This window comes from Muntiacus reevesi, chromosome 4, assembly GCF_963930625.1.
Source record: "Muntiacus reevesi chromosome 4, mMunRee1.1, whole genome shotgun sequence".
NCBI classification, from domain to species: domain Eukaryota; kingdom Metazoa; phylum Chordata; class Mammalia; order Artiodactyla; family Cervidae; genus Muntiacus; species Muntiacus reevesi.
In genome coordinates, this window is record NC_089252.1 from 146,487,160 (window position 1) to 146,503,079 (window position 15,920).

General features: G+C 37.5%; 1 protein-coding gene across 3 annotated transcripts in view; it reads right to left on the reverse strand.

Moving 5' to 3' along the window:
* SPATS2 (spermatogenesis associated serine rich 2) overlaps positions 1–15,920 on the reverse strand; it is a 149,369-nt gene that overhangs the window by 12,231 nt on the left and 121,218 nt on the right. For all 3 annotated transcript variants that reach the window (XM_065934489.1, XM_065934491.1, XM_065934490.1), the window contains exons 6-8: positions 14,388–14,649; positions 13,001–13,180; positions 10,463–10,598 (exon numbers count right to left, since the gene is read on the reverse strand). In XM_065934489.1, the coding sequence (XP_065790561.1) occupies positions 10,463–10,598; positions 13,001–13,180; positions 14,388–14,649 (578 nt within the window). The remainder of the gene's footprint in view (positions 1–10,462; positions 10,599–13,000; positions 13,181–14,387; positions 14,650–15,920) is intronic.

A 15,920-nucleotide genomic window follows, 5' to 3' on the forward strand; every position in this document is an offset into this window, starting at 1 on the left:
AGAACTGATTCAAATGAATTCTTTTTAATGGCTGAGTAATATTCCATTGTGTATATGTACCATAGCTTCCTTATCCATTCGTCTGCTGATGAGGATCTAGGTTGCTTCCATGTCCTGGCTATTATAAACAGTGCTGCGATGAACACTGGGGTGCACGTGTCTCTTTCAGATTCGGTTTCTTCGGTATGTATGCCCAGGAGTGGGATTGCTGGGTCATATGGCAGTTCTATTTCCAGTTTTTTAAGGAATCTCCACACTGTTCTCCATAGCGGCTGTATTAGTTTGCATTCCCACCAACAGTGTAAGAGGGTTCCCTTTTCTCCACACCCTCTCCAGCATTTATTGCTTGTAGACTTTTGAATAGCAGCCGTTCTGACTGGTGTGTAATGGTACCTCATTGAGGTTTTGATTTGCATTTCTCTGATAATGGGTGATGTTGAGCATCTTTTCATGTGCTTGTTAGCCATCTGTATGTCTTCTTTGGAGAAATGTCTGTTTAGATCTTTCGCCCATTTTTTGATTGGGTCATTTATTTTTCTGGAATTGAGCTTCAGGAGTTGCTTATATATTTTTGAGATTAATCCTTTGTCTGTTGCTTCGTTTGCTATTATTTTCTCCCATTCTGAAGGCTGTCTTTTCACCTTGCTTATAGTTTCCTTTGTTGTGCAAAAGCTTTCAAGTTTCATTAGGTCCCATTTGTTTAGTTTTGCTTTTATTTCCAATATTCTGGGAGGTGGGTCATAGAGGATCTTGCTGTGATTTATGTGGGAGAGTGTTTTGCCTATGTTCTCCTCTAGGAGTTTTACAGTTTCTGGTCTTACATTTAGATCTTTAATTCATTTTGAGTTTATTTTTGTGTATGGTGTTAGAAAGTATTCGTTTCATTCTTTTACAAGTGGTTGACCAGTTTTCCCAGCACCACTTGTTAAAGAGGTTGTCTTTTTTCCATTGTATATTCTTGCCTCCTTTGTCAAAGATAAGGTGTCCGTAGGTACATGGATTTATCTCTGGGCTTTCTATTTTGTTCCACTGATCTATATTTCTGTCTTTGTGCCAGTACCATACTGTCTTGATGACTGTGGCTTTGTAGTAGAGCCTGAAGTCAGGCAGGTTGATTCCTCCAGTTCCATTCTTCTTTCTCAAGATTGCTTTGGCTATTCGAGGTTTTTTGTATTTCCATACAAATTGTGAAATTATTTGTTCTAGTTCTATGAAGAATACCATTGGTAGCTTGATAGGGATTGCATTGAATCTATAGACTGCTTTGGGTAGTATATTCATTTTCATAATATTGATTCTTCCAATCCATGAACACAGTATATTTCTCTATCTATTTGTGTCCTCTTTGATTTCTTTCATCAGTGTTTTATAGTTTTCTATGTATAGGTCTTTTGTTTCTTTAGGTAGATATACTCCTAAGTATTTTATTCTTTTTGTTGCAATGGTGAATGGTATTGTTTCCTTAATTTCTCTTTCTGTTTTCTCATTGTTAGTATATAGGAATGCAAGGGATTTCTGTGTGTTAATTTTATATCCTGCAACTTTACTATATTCATTGATTAGCTCTAGTAATTTTCTGGTAGAGTCATTAGGGTTTTCTATGTAGAGGATCATGTCATCTGCAAACAGTGAGAGTTTCACTTCTTTTCCTATCTGGATTCCTTTTATTTCTTTCTCTGCCCTGACTGCTGTGGCCAAAACTTCCAAAACTATGTTGAATAGTAGTGGTGAGAGTGGGCACCCTTGTCTTGTTCCTGATTTTAGGGGAAATGCTTTCAATTTTTCACCATTGACGATAATGTTTGCTGTGGGTCTGTCATGTGTAGCTTTTATTATGATGAGGTATGTTCCTTCTATTCCTGCTTTTAGAATGAGATATTTTAAAAAGTATAAGGCAGGGACATTTTCTCAAGGAGTAAAATCCTTTGTAGTGAAGTGATAAAGAACAGGTTTGATAATCATTATGCATGATGTTAATACACAGACTTGTAACAAATTTGGTCGGCATATTAATTCCAAAGTGCCAGACTAGAGAGAAGATACAACTATTGTGAGGTAGCAACACTTTTGCTAAGAAAGCATTTCCCAAACCTTGGCAAACATTTTGCTCCAAGCACTCTAGCAGCATTTGGAATACCTAAAACAATAGTACATCTGAGACAGGAGCTGCCAGGCCTCGAGTTCAGTATTATCACCTCTCCTCTACTGCTGAATCACCTTAAGATGCAGACACTGTCCGTCAGATGACAAATTTAACTGACAAAGCTTGTAAAATATTTATTAAAAGAGTTTAGCAAACAAGTAAGCTTTCTGCAACTTACAATCTTTATTATGAGACAGCAGAGTGTCACAGGACACTCTCAGCAAGGAAAAACAGTACCATCATCATTAGACTTTTTAGTGTCACTATGAGCTAGCACATCAGGACGGCACTTCTATTTCCTGCAAGAATGGTTAGCATCCCTTTACACAAGCTTTGTTTCTTGAATCACTCATTGGTGATCATTAGAAATCCACAGTTCAGTGTGTGGGGAATCATATGACGGTGTGAGTGCTCAGTCGTGTCTTGACTCTTAGTGACCCTATGGACTGTAGCCTGCCAGGCTCCTCTGTCCAGGGGAGTTTACAGGCAAGAATACTGCAGTGGGTTGTCATTTCTTCTGCCACGGTTCATAGGACCATTCCAATAAAAAAAAATAAGCTTACCTTTCCATGCCAAAAAACACTGAAAAGCAATAAAGACTTTTATTTCTTTTTGTTTGTTGTCTGTCATGTTACTATCTATTGATAACATCTACTGAAAGGTTCTGCGATGTCAGCCAAGCATTAAACAGAGGAATCTATGGACTAACTGTTGGGATATTTTCTCAGAGAGAAGCCTGATGAATCTCTGCAATTTTTCATTAAATTTTTTACAAGTCTTTAAAATAGAAAAATGAATAAATGTTAAATTACATGTAGTGTAAGTACCTGACAATTAGTTTTTCTGACAATAATTTAAGTGCCCGACATTAAGCTTTTGGTTGCCGACACTCACTTCAAAGATAGTCATCTCAAATAAATAAGCTATACAACAAGAGAAAGGGCCAGGCCAGGCCATCCTCTTAGAAGGTCCTGGGTGAGCTACATAACTGACCACTTGAATGACCGGGACTTTTCCTTCCCACACTTTAATTCTTGCTCTTATGTTTTAAATTCACTAATAAAGAATGAACCCACAAAACTCAAGGCACCCCATCCTGGACCCCAATAAAGGCATGACTCAAGGTTCATCCTCTCCTAGGCATGCCATGTACCCTCCAGGACTTGTGAGTAATAAACCTTGTTTTTAAAAATCCCCTGATGGTTGTTGCTGAGATGCATGTAGCAATCATTAGAGCCACAAGGGCCTGTCTGCTGCAACACTGATTCATGGGGTGGGGGCCACAAGTAGTACAGGGCCCAGGTGAGTGCCCTCAGGCACTACTAGCTGATGGCATCACCAAAGTAGGCTGAGACCAACACAAACACTGTAAGAACTTTCTTAAAAGTATATCACATAATGTACTACAGTTGTATAGATGAATGACTATGTTTTAGGTAGTTAACGCTAAAGCATTTAGGGATGACATGTCATGATGCCTGCAACTTCCAAATGGTTCTACCAAAACACACACACATGGCAAAGACATTGATCACTGTACTACCCCTTCAGCTTTTCTGTGTTCTGAAAGTTTAAGCTGTGGAAACATGTGCATCACAAAATCAACAGAAAAAGTGAGAAGGGTTCAGAAGTGGAAAGTGGCTAAGCATAAGAGAAAGAGCAGAGGCAATTTTCACAATTAAAGGTAGTAATTTAATGTAATATAACTTTCTGACAATGAAGAAACTTTAGCTAAAGTTTTCCATCTGTTCCTAAGCTGTGGTGGTGCCAGTAGGAATCTGTGGCCGAGAGATTCAAAAGTACCTGTGGTTTGAGGTTAACAGTTTTTTAGATGCCATAACTATGAGCAATGAGTACTTTCAGAGTGATGAGAAGCTCATTCACACCACCAGACTTTCTGTTGTTACCTTGCTCACTCAGGACATGAGGGTACTAAGCTTGCAACTGTTCTGCGAATTTTCTGAATGGAAACACGCCATGATGAGCATCTGATACACTAGACTCAGAAACCACTAATGAAATTCTGCTAAATATCATTGGGACTCTGTTTAGAAAGACACGAGGTCTTACTAAGCCTGGGCCTTATACAGCACACAGAATTTCCTGTCTTTGATCACAAAGGATGGTTTTAGATGTCCTGTCACTGTTAAGGAAAAAGACTGGTAAATGTCTGAATGTTCTGTATTTCCTTCCCTCCTTACCAAGACTTTTTTTACCATCTTCCCATTTCCTCAACTTACTCTAAAGCTTTTTGTTTAATTTACTTGGTCAAAACAGTTGTCCCTGTAGCATCACCACTCATATCTCTAAGATACATTATATGTCCATCATTTAAAGCAGGCCCTTCAATTAATATTTTTAGCATGTAGCTTACTGATTATACTATTACCTTCAGTAATTTCTTGGTTCCAAAAAACTATTAACTATCATTTGTTTATGACTGTTGCATTAGTGCATGTTCAGTTGCTTTCTTTGTGTCCGACTCTTTGCGATCCCATGGACTGCAGCCTGCCAGGCTCCTCTATCCATGGGATTATCCAGGCAAGAGTACTGGAGTAGGTTGCCATTTCCTCCTCCAGGGGATCTTCCCGACCCAGGGATGGAACCCATGTCTGTTATATCTCCTGCATTGGTAGGCGGGTTCTTTACCACTAGTGTCACCTGGGAAGGCCCAGCCACATTAGAAAACAATGTTATAACAGAAACAATTCTAGCAACTGTTGAGCCAACTAATTATTTCAAGGGTTTATACTCTAAACCACTCAATAATGTTCTTACAAAACATTTATACTTGATTTTATTTGCTGAAAATCTAAAACCTATTTATTCTAATTCCACTAAAGCAGAAATCCAAGCAAAGCCCAGTCAATGAAAACACCTTTATTTTTCTGAAGACACTTCCTCCTTCTCATATAAAACGACCAAAAAAACAGAAAATTTTTAGTAGCTTTTGTTGGCAGAATTAATGACACTTCATGTGCTTCATAAAACTCTGTACTCCCAACACTGGTTTTATGAGTATGATACACACATTTGGGCTCAAAGAGCATCTCAATTCTAAAGTAATGCTAGAGACCCATATGACTTGATGATATCTTACAATATGTTTTGGGAAAAAGAAATAGCAGCAATTTGCAGAGGGGCACAGTTAGATTCCTGGTGTGGGAACTAGGAATCAAACCCATGCGTGAGACATGCACCAAGAGTCTCTCTTCCAGCTTTAGTGCAGAAGTGAGCCACCAATGATGATGGGTGGGATGAAGATCATAGGTTACTGGGAGTCAGAATACATAGATTCAAATATTGAGCCTGCAACTTAAATATGATGTCATGTTAGGCAAACAGCTTAACCTAAGACTCAAATTCCTTTTAACCGTAAAGTAAAAATTAAGGCTCCCTCTTCACAGGACAGAAATCAGCACGAAGAAATTGGACAGTATGATTAAACATGTTTGGAAGGGAACCTGTTTGTTTTGTATGCTACTTAGTCATTTTCTCAGATGGTTAAAGAGATAGAATTATTTTAAATTTATTTATTTTTAATTGGAGGATAATGTTGTGCTAGTTTCTGCCGTACGACAGTGTGAATCAGCTATATGTACACATGTATCTCCTCCTTCTTGAGCCTCCCTCCCACCCAGCCCCATCCCACCCCTGCATGTCATCACAGAGCACTCAGCTGAGCTCCCTGTACTACACAGCAGCTTCCCACTGACCATCTATTTCACACGTGACAGTGTATATATGTCAGTACTGCTCTCTCAATTCATCCCATCCGCTCTTTCCCCTGCTGCGTCCACAAGTCCGTATTGTCCATCTGCATCTCTATTCCTGCCCTGAAAATAGGTTCACCAGTACCATTTCTCTAGATTTCATATATCTATATGTTAATATGTGACATTTTTCTCTTTCTGACTTACTTTACTCTGTATAACAGGCTCTAGGTTCATCCACTTCACTACAATGGACTCAAACGCATTAGAATTTTAAGTCAAAGACTACCAAGAACCATGGAGGCCAAATACTAGTAGAAATAAGATGTTAATGTACTAAACATGCAAAAACTGAAGAATAATTTAAAACTAAGGAGTGCTAGGTACCTTTTTGATAACACATTATAACAGTAGCCTATTCCTTTATCTCTATGGTTTTTAGACATTTTTGAAAGTGCTTTTGTTCATAAAATGATTTTCTGAATTTTCAGCATCTCTATAGATTAACTTTAAAGTTGAGGATCTAAAAACATTTGTTAAGACTAGTGATAGTTTAATATAAGAAGAAAAGAGAAGCTCAAATCAAAGGAAGTAACTTTTCTAAGGTGAATAAGGAATCAGCCAGGAAAAACTTCAGTCTTAAGCACAGGCTTATATTGACTTCATGTGTTGCAGAATCTCAAATTTCTCACCACTTTTCTTCTTTTAATAAGAACCTTTTGACTTTCAATAAAACAGAAACTTTATTTAAAAGGCAGGCTGAGTGTGTATCCTTTGCAATGACATACAATGACAACCGTTCAAAATAGTTTACACACTCTAGCTTCAAGTTCCACTTCATATCCTGCTCCCTAACAGACTTAAACTTTAAGTCAACTAGGAGCTCCAACAATGTGTCAGAGATTTTATTAATTAACAAGAAAAGTAAACCTGGGTCTAGTGATGATTATTACTGGATCACTAATATGGACAGGTTTGACGTTTAACATCCTGGAAAGTTGCTGCTTTTACCTCCCCACAGGTAAATGTCAGCTTTCATTTGGCCCCAGTGTGAAAGCACTTATCCGTATAATTCCCCTAGTGCCCGGTCAGGTGTAATGCAATCTTACTGTTGCAAATTTGTTAGAACCCTTTTCTTTTCTTTTATACATAAGCAACACAAAAAATGGCTTTCTAAGTGACATTAACTCCAAGCTCTGGTTCAGTGCCAAAAGGAGTTAGCTCACCTGCCAATTATATCTTGAAGTAGCAACTACAAGGGGCATGGAAATAAGCCAGTTTAAAGACCCAATCAGCCAGAGAGAAGGCTTTACACTAGCAGGAAAGTGCAGGTAATCTCTTTCCTCAAGTTAAATTGACCTGGTTGCTACACCTGCTAATCAATCCTAAATACACAGTTTCTAGGCAGGAAACCACTTCATTTGTCATTTATTAAAGGAGGCTCCCCCTGGCTGGGTTCCAAGTCAACGAGGACTCGTAAGTCTCTCTCCCGGAACTGTATTTCCGGGTTCAAGCTGGTTCTGAATGGAATCAGATCCTGTGGCTAAAGTAGTCAGTAAAGTAAACAATCATGGAGACTGGAAGTTTGTCAAGGCAAAGTTGTGATGTTCTACTCTTAGTTCTTTATTCTTAAACTAATAATATCTGATATGATAATAATCCAGGGTAAAGGGCATGGGGCTTTCTCCCAGAGGGTCAGAAAGAGGAGAAATCAGTTACCTAGAAAAACAGGTGAAGTCAGAGTTAACGTGAATTTGGGAGAGCTGGTTGGATTTAGATAAGTACAAAGATACAAGACAGCATTACTAGGTTGGAAAAGTAGCATTAAGGAGCGTATGAAAGAGGAAATGTGTATGTTAAATTCTGAGACACGTAATCTGGCTGGAGTAAAAATGTATATAAGAAAACAGAAGATTTGATATTAAATTTCTAGCTATAAAACATGAAAGGGCAAACTTGGGATTCATCTACCCATGGGTAGATGAGCAGATGATGATCTATTCTAAAGTTCATGGATCATTCTATACTTTGGTAAAAACAGAGGTCAGAAACTTTCTGGAGGCTTTATTCTACCTCTGTTAATTCATTCCCTTCTCCAATTCCACAAAACAGGAGGACTGAGGCTACCCACTCTCCCTCTGTCTTTTGTCCACTGTGGCATGAAGTACCAGACTAAGTTTGTGAACAGAGACATAGCTGAATATGACCTCAGGGAACAGCGTCCAGACAATCAAGAAAACGGATGGATGGTTGGGAGTAAGAGTGGTGTAGGTTCTCTCTGTTCATGAAAACTTCCTCTCACATTTCAGATTCTTGAAAGTGTTAAAAACAAGCAGTATGGACAGTCTCATATCCCCAAATATCAACCTAGCTGCTTGTCTTCCTGTCATGTTACTTAATTTGGTCCTTTAAAAAAAAAAAAGTCCATTATTAAATGAAAATATCTCCCCCAAAGAGTTATGATTTAAAAGTTAGTTACCACTTTAATATCTAATAATTAAAACAGCTTCAATGGTTGAGAAGAAAAGTAGAATATATTTCTCCTCCCAAAGATTCCATAATCAAATATATTTGAGAAACAGCATAGTATAGCTCCCTCTTGTAAATTCACAATGCATATTAGCATTGACGCATCAAGAAGTCCAGTAGTAAAGAAAATTTAGGTCTTTTCAAATCACTTTAGCTACAAAACCCTATTTCACCTACAGAACACATATTAATACATTTTAAGATATGAGAATTTCTTTAAGCAAGTTTAAAAAATACAAAATTAAAATAAATCAATGATTAATAATAGAGCACAGAAGAGACCACTAGAGTGGGGTCATTAGGAAGGATGAAAGGAGGGAGGAAAACAAAGACATCTTTTCTACTTTATATTAATGTTGCTGTTGTTGTTCAATCACTCAGTTGTGTCACACTCTTTGCGACCCCATGGACTGTAGCACGCCAGGCTTCCCTGTCCATCACCAACTCCCAGAGCTTGCTCAAACTCATGTCCATCGAGTCAGTGATGCCATCCGACCATCTCATTCTCTGTCATCCCCTTCTCCTCCTATCTTCAATCTTTCGCAGCACCAGGGTCTTTTCCAATGGGTCGGCTCTTCGCATCAGGCGGCCAAAGTATTGGAGCTTCAACATCAGTCCTTCCAATGAATATTCAGGGTTGATTTCCTTTAGGATTGACTGGTTGGATCTTCGTGCAGTCCAAGGGACTCTCAAGAGTCTTCTCCAACACCACTGTTCAAAAGCATTGATTCTTTCATGCTCAGCCTTCTTTATGGTCCAGCTCTCATATCCATACATGACTACTAGGAACACCATAGCTTTGACTATACAGATCTTTGTTGGCAAAGTAATGTCTCTGCTTTCTAATATACTGTCTATGTCTGTCACAGTTTTTCTTCCAAGGAGCAAGCATCTTTTAATTTCATGGCTGCAGTCACCAACTGCGGTGATTTTGGAGCCCAAGAAAATAAAGTCTGTTACTCTTTCCACTGTTACCCCATCTATTTGCCATGAAGTGATGGGACCAGATGCCATGATCCTAATTTTCTGAATGTTGAGTTTTAAGTCAACTTTTTCACTCTCCTCTTTCACTTTCATCAAGAGGTTCTTCAGTTCCTCTTCACTTTCTGCCATCAGGGTGGTATCATTTGCCTATCTGAGGTTATTGATATTTCTCCCAGCAATCTTGGTTCCAGTTAGTACTTCATCCAGCCTGGCATTTCTCATGTTGTACTCTGCATATAAGTTAAATAAGCAGGGTGACTATATACAGCCTTGATGTACTCCTTTCCCAATTTGGAACCAGTCCGTTGTTCTATGTCTGGTTCTAACTGTTGCTTCTTGACCTGCATATAAGTTTCTCAGGAGGCAGGTGAGAGGCAAGCAGGTGAGATTCCATCTCTTTAAGAAGTTTCCAGTTTGTTGTGATCCACACAATCAAAGGCTTTAGCCTACTCAATGAAGCAGAAGTAGATGTTTTTCTGGAATTCTCTTGCATTTTCTATGATCCAGTGGATGTTGGCAATTGGATCTTTGGTTCTTCTGCCTTTTCTAAATCCAGCTTGAATATCTGGAAGTTCTCAGTTCACGTACTGTTGAAGCCTAGCTTGGAGAATAATGAGCGTTACTTTGCTAGCATGTGAAATGAGTGCAACTGTGCCATAGTTTGAACATTCTTTGGCATTGCCTTTCTTTGGGATTAGAATGAAAACTGACCTTTTCCAGTCCTTTTGCTACTGCTGAGTTTTCCAAATTTGCTGGCATTTTGATTTGTTCAAAAACATCATGTCATTGGTTACAGGTTCCTGGTTTAAAAGACAGACCCTAATGTAAAGGAGCATGACCTACTCTATAATTACTTGTCCCTTTCCAAACAATATTAACCTTAGGTTCATTCCTAAAGCATGAGTTTCTTCTACAACTCATTCTCAAACTGTGACCACAAACAGAATGAAGCAGAAAGCAAAACATAGCATAGTATTTTTAAGTCTTCCTCCACTGTGTAGAGTAGTTAAGAGTTAGGAATTAAAGAACTTGATGAATGGTTAACCATCTTTATCATTTTCATGCTACCGATACAAAATGCAACTTAACTTACCAGCTCTGCAATTCGGCAAAAGCTTGTTTCATTTTCTTAATAGAAGCATCCATCTCTTCTTTAACTACAACTCGATATCGTGCAAGAGACACTGTGCAGCGCTGGAGGTCTTTCACAGATTTTTCAATATTAGAACCTTGGAAAGAACCCCAATAAAAAAAAGAACATAGGTAACTTGAAAATTGGATCTGAATACCTAAGCATGTAACGTAACTAACGTCTTCATAACTAAGAATGCTTCCTAAATGGCCACCCTCAACAAAAAAACTGAATTTTTCATAGATTTTTTTTTTAAGTATCCTGGCCAAGATGGAGTAATAGGAATTGGATTTACCTTCCTGTCTTAAAAAACTTCACACATACACAAAATATATGAAACAATGGTTTTCAGACAATGAACAATATGCAGTACTTCTTACCACCCTCCACAAGAACACAGAAAACAAAAAAAGTGAGGCCTAAGATGGCCTCAACTTGCTGCCATAAGAGAGTTTCCAGGCTGCAATGCAAGGAGGAGAAATCCTAAGTTGAGTCTGCACATCTCCTTGAATTGAGGGGACAGAGTTGAGAGTTCAAAGAGGCTAAGATGGCTAGAATTCTCAGGGTAGAACAGTGAAGAGGAGAAAGCTACCCAGCAATGAAAAAACTGTACAAAGATCCACAGAGGATTCTGAGTGCATGCATGTGCAGAACAACCCAAAACAGGGAAAAGAACCACTGGAAAGGAGCAGGTAGAATAATCCTAAGAGTTCACCCAGACCAGGAATAGTCTGTGTTCACAAAAGCACAGTGGGGCACCAGGCAGAGTCCTTACAGGGGCTGCCTCAGTAATTAGCCTGAGACTAAAGGCTGCGCTACTTCTACTAACAAAGCTTAAGCAAGCAAGCACACTGTTTCCAAATAACAGTTCCAGAATAAATCACAAGAATATTTAAAGAAATATGACAATATCTAGCAATCAACAAAGCAAAATTCACAATGTCTGGCATCTAATAAAAAAATTACGAGAGGCAGAAAAATATGACTGGTCTATAATGCAGGGAAAAATCAATTAACAGAAACAGGTGCAGAAATGACAAAGATGTAGAATCAAGTCGGTAAGGACATCAAAACAGCTAATATAATCAAATATCACATGTTCAAGAAGGCGGAGGAATAGTATAATCTGTTAAGGAGACACATGGAAGATATTTAAAAAGATTCCAACAGAATCTTTGGAGATGAAAAAAAAAATCAGAGATGAAAAATACACTGAATTGGATTAATAGCAGATTAAAAACTTAGAGAAAAAAGATGAATAAATTTGAAGACAGTAATTTTAGAAACTATCCATAATGAAATTAAGCACAGAGAGAAAAAGACTAAAAAAAGAACCCAAAATGAAAAACTATTTGAGTTGGTACCAAATTTTCAAAACTCCCTACATAACAGGATTTAGTAGAATACAATTCACCATGTAGATATTACAAAACTGATAAAGTTCTCTCTTGATAGTACAGTTTGAAGCATTTTAAGTAAGTCAACACTGTAGATAAAGATGAAGCATATTTACCTACCCAACATATTTTAACCAGTTTCTGAGAATTCTATTGTAACCTTTTTATATTCACTAATGACAAAGCTGTTATGACTGGTAGTTAGAATAACTGATCTAACAAATTTATAAAGTGCCAAGACACAGATTTTCAATCTTTAATTTAAATCCTTTCTCATCTCAACCTGATTTGTTTTAAAATCTACCTAAAAGCTTTCAAGCACTGTTCCTTTATTTTTGCTTGACTAAATACTCTCAGACTTGCCTTTCTGGACAAGTTGAGGGCTCTGTTAGAAAGATGAAAAAAGAGAGCCTCAATAATTAAATTTGGCTCATGCGGTATAAATAATTCAATACAGAGCTACAGGTTACAAGGGTCTTTTACATTTTTCTGTTTCATTTGTTCAGGTAAGTGGACTGCCATCCTTAAATGGACGATAGAAGGGCTATTATCTTCTATCTAATTATTGGCTGATTATTTAAATAACTATTATAGTTACTTAAAAAAAAAACAGCAAATGGCTACCATCAATCAATGCTACGGATTTACTTAAGAGAAAATGACCTTGTTTAAAGCTACAGTCTGACAGGTATTAGTAAAAGCATGAAGTTGAAAAGAGAAATTAAAATATTTCTTCAAAATATCATTTCAGAGATGGCAAAGCTTTTTACTGTTGAATCAACCTGGAGTTAAAAATGAAGGAAATAGCACAGACATGTTGTAGTAAAGCAAATAAAACGAAGGCTAATGTTAGCAGAAACGTCATGCTAGCCGCAGAGTTTGACCCTCATTCACAAAAAACGACCACTATTGTTGTCTCAAGACTGTATGGCATTATACTACTATCAGACTCCAACTGTGTACACAAAACTGGGGAAAGGCTGGATCATCATGGATAGTCACTTCTGAAACCTTATCTATGAGAACAAAGAGATAATTTGCTCTCTCTAGCTAAAAACACAGATTCTTTTTGCTTTCTCTCAAAGGAAGGTCTTTGATTTACCAAGCTTTTTGTTGGTGGAAGAGAGGGGAACATCTTCCATGGCTAGATTTGAAAGCTGAGGTCCTACAGTAGTTCTCGAGAGAGACTTGGTAGCGTTCCTATTTTGTTGAGAATTCTGAGTAGAGTGCATAGTCAAAGATCTGGACTCAAAATCAGAGACACCATTCTCCAGCATGGATCCTGTCAAATAAAGAGGCCAGTATTTTAGAGTAGAGTTTAGGGGTAAATAAAGGAGTCTTTAAGTACACATGAAGTAAAAAGGTAAAAATGCAGCAAAACAATGCCTCTTAAAAGGTTGTGAATAGAATCAACTGACAAAACAGGACAAAGAGCAGAGTCAGTGGGGCTGTGAGTATCATCTGGCTTAGCTCAGAAGGCACACTAACTGGAGAGAAGGATTCTTTATTAACCCATCTCCAGACAGGCTAGCTCATTCCCTGAACCTTGTTAATAACTTCCTTGCAGTTCTGGTCACAAGCAAGTGAAGAGTCAATATCACCACCTGACAAGCTTCTGTTAAGTTATTCTGAGGAAAAGATTTCTACACTGTCCCAGGGAAAGAAAGAAGAGTTTTAAAAGCTTGAGGAAATAGAAAGGGCAAAGAGTTAGGAAATAAAGGAAAGCTAGTTCAGAAAAAAAGAGAGGCCACTGACTATCTATGGTTTGTTTGAGGTGCTATGTTTTTTTCTAAGTCTTTGTATGTACGTGTGTGTGCTTGAAATAATCAATAAAAAAATATCTGAAATATACAGCATAATTTAAAAAATGGCATTACATTTATAAAGCCAGCAGCAACAGAGCAAAGAGAACTAGATTAACAAACAAGTAATTAAAAAGCCTATTTTTAAAAATATATTCCCAATATCTTTCCAGTACTCATCAAAATGGTTAATGAAACAAAATGTACAAGCTATCTGAATTTACAACTAATACTAATCTTAATTCTTTATTAAAAAACAAATGTGAGATTATAAAAACCAACAGTCTACTTCTAATGAAAGCCATGGGATTACAATTATGCTTATATATTCCTTACTGTGTTGAGTCTTGGAATAATAACATCAATATCAACTCATGATCATCATTTCCTTTAATAAATGTGAAGTTAAAAAACACCTAAGGTCACCTTCTGTAATCTCTAAGTATTACAGAACTATTAAATTAGAAGATTTCCACAAGGCTGATTTAGACTAAAATTAAAATATGAAACAATGGAATAAGAATTATATTTTTCTAGGCCTTTGATAATTACCAAATGTGACTCTTTCACATAAGTAACAAAATTAAAAAACTAACTAGATTTAATTTATTGATTGCTTTCTCAACCAAGAAGCCCCTCTATTTTTCAGTAGAATGGAACTTTCCAAGGACCTGTTAATATACTCACCGGTTCTATCTAGCATTTCTGATGTGGCAGACTCAGGATCCTCCAGTTCTCTGGCTTCTATTGAAAGTGTCTCCATACCTTCACTGAGTGAGTCCACAGACTCGGTATCATTAATGGCACCGTTGACATGATAACCATTAATACCACCTTTCTCTGAGGAGGGCACAGATTGTTCCTCTTGAACGGAAACTGATTTATTGGAATCTGGGATACTGTTACTTGGTTCTGCTGCAGGTTTCGGCTTGCTTTTCTTCTTTTTGCTCTAATGGTTATTAAAGATTTGAAAAAAGAAAAGAAAAAGAAGACCCCGACAATCCAGAGAGGTGACGCCAGCTACCCACAGGCAATGTTACCAATTTCTCATTTGCTCTTCCAGAAACTGAATACGTTTTTGTATATGTTGAACCACTGACTAAAATAACTATGTAAAATACTTAAGATAAACTCAAACACATAAAAATAAAACAGCAAAGCATAACAAAACTCCCTATAAGAAAAATTGAAAGATAAATTACAAAATGTGAAAAAAGTGTAATATATACAAAGAAATAGAGAAAGCTCTTAAACAAACAAAATAATAATCCAATAGAAAAACTGGTGTGCTTATAAACATATGGAATGAAGTGAAACTTCAGTTTAATAAAGATAAATTAAATCTGCACTGCAGAGGATTTTGCATCAGAAATCTGTCTCCTCACCTAGACAACAATTACACTGGCAGAATTTGTCTAACTATTTTGGAAGTCTGGAGTCTACTGAAGGCTTATAATTTCCAGGAGAAGACTTGGATGATAAATTGCAGTTAATTTCAGTCAATTTCAGTTCTGAGCACAGTAGCAGATACTCACCCCCCACCCCCAGTTAGGGAACAGGCAGCCGTGCACCTGTTCTTGGAGCAGCTGGCACATAGCTTGCTGGAGTCAGGGTACGCAAAAAGGACCCTGTCCTCCAAATATCTGGGAGCTGTGTCGTGGTCACTGACTGCTGCCTTTCACAGCAAAGGTATAGACAGAGGCAGGCAGCCACTGATGCTGCACCTCCTCCCACTGTTCCAAGCCCCTCCCCCTCTGGTTGAAGTTTAATTCCTTTAGGGGAATTAAAGTGGTGGAACCCTTCCTCCCCACTTCATTTTTCTTTATTCCCTTTCAGGAGACAGACATCGAAGACTAGGACATTCAAAAACAACTTTATATATAGAAAAAAATTGAAAGTAATCATGCATGCCCAGGGAAAAGCATAGACAAGATTTGAGAAGACCTTAAGTTTACACCTTAGGTTGACCCTTGGTACAAAGACAGCTTACAACAATTTTAAAATATAGTAATAACAAAAAACAGCAAACCTGGAGAAAGAGGGAGAATCTGATTTCCAGAGTTATCAAATTATTAGATTCAAATGTCTAGCTTTCAACAAAAAAATCACAAAGAACACAAAAAAATAAGAAAGTATGGCCAATACAAAGGAAAAGAATAAATCAATAGAAACTTTCCCTGAGAAAGACTTGTTGGGAGATATATTAAAGCCTTTATTTTT